General features: G+C 46.3%; 1 protein-coding gene across 1 annotated transcript; it reads left to right on the forward strand.

The window, feature by feature from the left end:
* The first annotated feature begins 1,515 nt into the window (after positions 1-1,515).
* LOC139823253 (uncharacterized) lies at positions 1,516-2,635 on the forward strand. The gene is made up of 3 exons (XM_071795634.1): positions 1,516-1,737; positions 1,782-2,039; positions 2,195-2,635. Exons 1-3 carry the CDS (start codon positions 1,516-1,518, stop codon positions 2,633-2,635), a joined length of 921 nt encoding a protein of 306 aa, XP_071651735.1.
* Positions 2,636-4,049: the final 1,414 nt, after the last annotated feature.

Raw genomic sequence — 4,049 nt, forward strand, 5'->3', positions numbered from 1 at the left:
GCAATTCGTCACGTGAATCGCCAACAGTTGTCGCACAAATCTTTTTTTTTCTTGCACTTTGTACGACTGAATCGAACTTTCTCGTTCGAACGTCTATTTATAGGTAAGCGGCACCGCGAATCGCTCAGTCGCAAAGGTGTTCGTCTTGCTGTCAAGACCTTCGGATATTCGCGATTTTAGCGACAAATGCGGCGAATGTAACGAAAATAAAAACAGGTAGAGGTCTGTTTAATCGCGCGATAGGCGCACTTCCGTTCGAATTGCACATTCCCGGCTATCAGTTTTGCGGTCCGGGTACTCGTCTACGAGAACGATTGGTTAGAGGTGATCCGGGTGTAAATCCATTGGACGCGGCGTGTCGCGAGCACGACATAGACTATTCGCGTAGCAAAAGCCTCACCGAGAGCCACGCGGCAGACAAGGTACCCGCCGAGAGAGCGCTAGGACGCGTCATCGCGAGAGATTCGGCTCTCGGAGAGAGAGCTGCCGCTACAGCCGTCTGGGCGGCCATAAAGGCTAAGATGAAGCTCGGAATAGGCTTGAGAACAAAGAAAATACGAACGAGAAAAAGGCCGACAAAAAAACGGATATTTCCGGCAGCAAAACAAGGCGGCGTATTGCCGATTCTACCGTTGTTGAGAGTTCTCGGTTCTCTGGCCGGCGGAGCGGCCGGAACGGCGGTGAACGCTAGCAAAGCCGCGCGGCGTCAGCTGGAAGAGACGCAACGTCACAATCGCGCCATGGAAGGTCGCGGAATTTATCTCGCTCCGAACAAATATGGACAAAGAACTGTATCTCGGCCAGCACAAACGCGAACAAGGAGTAGCGTTAAAGATTAAAAAAAAACATCGAAGAAGTTAAATATGCCCACCGGTGTTACGACTAACGTACAATTGAGTCGACCGGCAAGGCGAATTCGCGTACCGTTCTTCAGAGGTGTTTTCATGCGTGATTCGTTACCGATCGTCGATGACGTACGTCGAAACGAGAGCGGTATCGTGAATTTGAATGATGCAGCGGGCCCCGGTACTCATTAGGTAGCGTACGCCAAGAGGGGAGATTGAGTCGTATATTTCGACAGTTTCGGCAATCTTCGACCACCGAAAGAACTGGTGCGATATTTCGGACCGAGCGTGACGAAGATTGAGTACAATAGCACGTCTTAACAACGATACGATCAGAGTATCTGTGGACAATTGTGTCTGCGATTTCTCCAGACGATCGATCACGATTGACGCTAATTTAAAACCTGACGATGCGCCGTGTGGAGACTCAGTGTTCGTCGAACGGTTTCCGTCAACATGTCTATAACGTTCACGCTGACCGGGAAGAGAAGCATACTCGCGGAGCACTATTTTCTCGCCGTGGATCTGAGCGACGGTAACTACGAGCTCGGTCTAACGTGTTTTGAGACTTTTCACACGATTCCGAACGTGAATTCTTCGAATAATAAATTTTATTTCGACGAGGATGACACGGAATTTACGATTCCCGAAACATCTAAACGCGTGAACTATGACTGAAATTTTCAACATCGGAGGCGAGCCGATCTTTGACGATTGCATCGTCAAGATCGAGACTCACACGTACAACCCGTATGCCAACACAACGTTTGACTATAGCGACGAGATACGAATACCCATACAACAGCAGGATCTGTATACGTTGCCGTGCGAAAGTTTTCTCTACGTCGAAGGAACATTGACGGTGACCAGAGCAGCCGGTCAAGCCGATAACGTACTAATTGCGTCGCGTTCATGTTCGATGAGATTTGATACGAGCTCGACAATATGGAGATTAATCGCTGCAGAAACGTAGGAATAACCAGCACGCTCAAGAACTACGTTACGGTATCGTCCGACAGAAACGTGATCCTGAGAAACGCTGGCTGGGATCCACAGAATAACGCGAACGGATATTTCAATTTCTGCGTACCGCTCAACTTGTTACTGGGATTTTGCGAGGATTACAAACGCGTGGTGATCAACGCTCGTCACGAATTGATCTTGATACAATCGCGCAACGACAACAATTCCCTGGTGGGAAGTCTCGCGTTGGAACCTGCAAAATAATCAAGATACAATGGCGAATGCCTCACGTGGTATTGAACGAGATCAACAAGCTGTCGATACTGCGCACCTTGGAAAACGGACGATATCTAAGTATGGGTTTCCGTTCGTGGGATGTGTAAAAGTATCCCCTGTTGCAAAACACGACCAAGCACTCGTGGGTCATTGAGACCGCGACTCAGTTCAAGAAACCGCGATACGTCGTCTTCGCTCTACAGACGGGTCGGAAAAACGTCATGTCCGCCGACACAAACCGATTCAACGACTACAACTTGACCAACGTAAAACTTTATCTAAGCTCGGAAGTTTATCCGTACGACGACTTGAATTTGGACTTTGATAAACACAGATGGGCGATTCTGTACGAAATGTACGCGCGTTTCTGCAAGGGCTATTACGGATACGAATATCTCGAGCCGAGTCTCACCGTTTCGACTTTTCTACGTAACGGCCCGTTCGTGATCATCGATTGCTCTCGCCAAAACGAATCCGTCAAAAACGCCACCGTGGATGTCAAAATAGAATTCGATTGCATGGAGAACGTACCCCGGAATACCTCCGCGTAATGTCTTATCATACACGACCGCGTGATTGAGTACAACCCGTTGACGAACGTGGTGCACAAAATTGTCTGAGTGTTCGCGGCAACGTCGACGTGAATATTTTTTTCTCTCTCTTTTTCACTCCCCGATACAATTATTTAGAGGGGCAAGGGAGGGAGGGGAAAGTATAAATCAGTGTCGCGAGACGGTTTGCAGAATTGCGCGTCATTTCTCTCGATTAACGCATCGACGAGAGAGAGATAAAGAAATCTCGTCATGTCCATACCAACATTCGTGAACCTGCAAGGATTCCTCGTAGGGATGAAATTTTTCGTAAAGGAGGTGGCGGTGCTAAGAAAAGGCTGCGTTCTGACGCATCACATCTTTACGTACCCCATGCCGTAGATCTACTCACAAAATCCGACAAATCGTGCGCTACCTGGTTGATTCACGATGCGAATCACCATGGATTACGATGGGAAGACGGAAACGTGCCGTACAGTATGGTGAAACGCCTGATTACATTAGCCGTGCTTGGTGTGGAAGAAGATGATGAAGAAAATGATGAGATGTCGACTCTCGTGTACGTCAAGGAATGTCAGAAACGAAAATGGCTGGTGAATCTGCTGGAGAATTATTCGCAAAAAAACCTAATCGTCGAGACTTTGGATGCGCATTACGAGGATATCGAGTCTTTGAATAAACTAGATGTCGCCAATACTATGCGATGCGGAAAACATGTTAAGAATTGCGCATTACAAAATGTAATAAAACTATTTAACTGGTGGTCGCGCCAGAGAGATTTGCGATCTTTTAAAAAATGAATTATATATAACTTTTTATAATGTTTTATTTCTTACCCCCTTTTCCCCCATCATCACCGTTAGAGTAGGTTTTACTTCCCCCTCTCCTAAAAAATTTCACTGCACAGTTCTATAAACATTAATCCCCTCTTTTTCCCCCACCGCATTATTACTTTGGAATGTCGGTGTTGTCGCGTATACTCGATTAATTTTATATGATCAGTCTTGTCGCGATCGCTTGTACTAACGGTCAACTTCTCAGAGCTGAGAAAAAAATGTTCTCCTTTGAAGGAAGCAGAAGCAGTAGCAGCAACAATGGTGGAAAACGCGTGAATTATTATGTGCCGATTCACGGCGTTGAAACTCAAACGTATGAGAATAGACGTAATAGGTAAGTTTCGTTTAAGAAAAAAAACAGTCTCCCCCCAGTTTTTATATTTTTGCAAATTGCAATACTTATGAAAAAACTAATTTCATTTTTTTTATACAGCATTTCGTTGGACCGTCGCGCGGTTCGTATACTCAGCAGACGATACGCGTTGACAGCTACGGGATAAAAATTTCTCGAAATTGGCATTAATGTGGGCCCACCGAGTTACGTGGAGATTGCCGTTGGATATCAATGTTGGGTTTTA

This window comes from Temnothorax longispinosus, chromosome 12, assembly GCF_030848805.1.
Source record: "Temnothorax longispinosus isolate EJ_2023e chromosome 12, Tlon_JGU_v1, whole genome shotgun sequence".
Classification (NCBI taxonomy): Eukaryota; Metazoa; Arthropoda; class Insecta; order Hymenoptera; family Formicidae; genus Temnothorax; species Temnothorax longispinosus.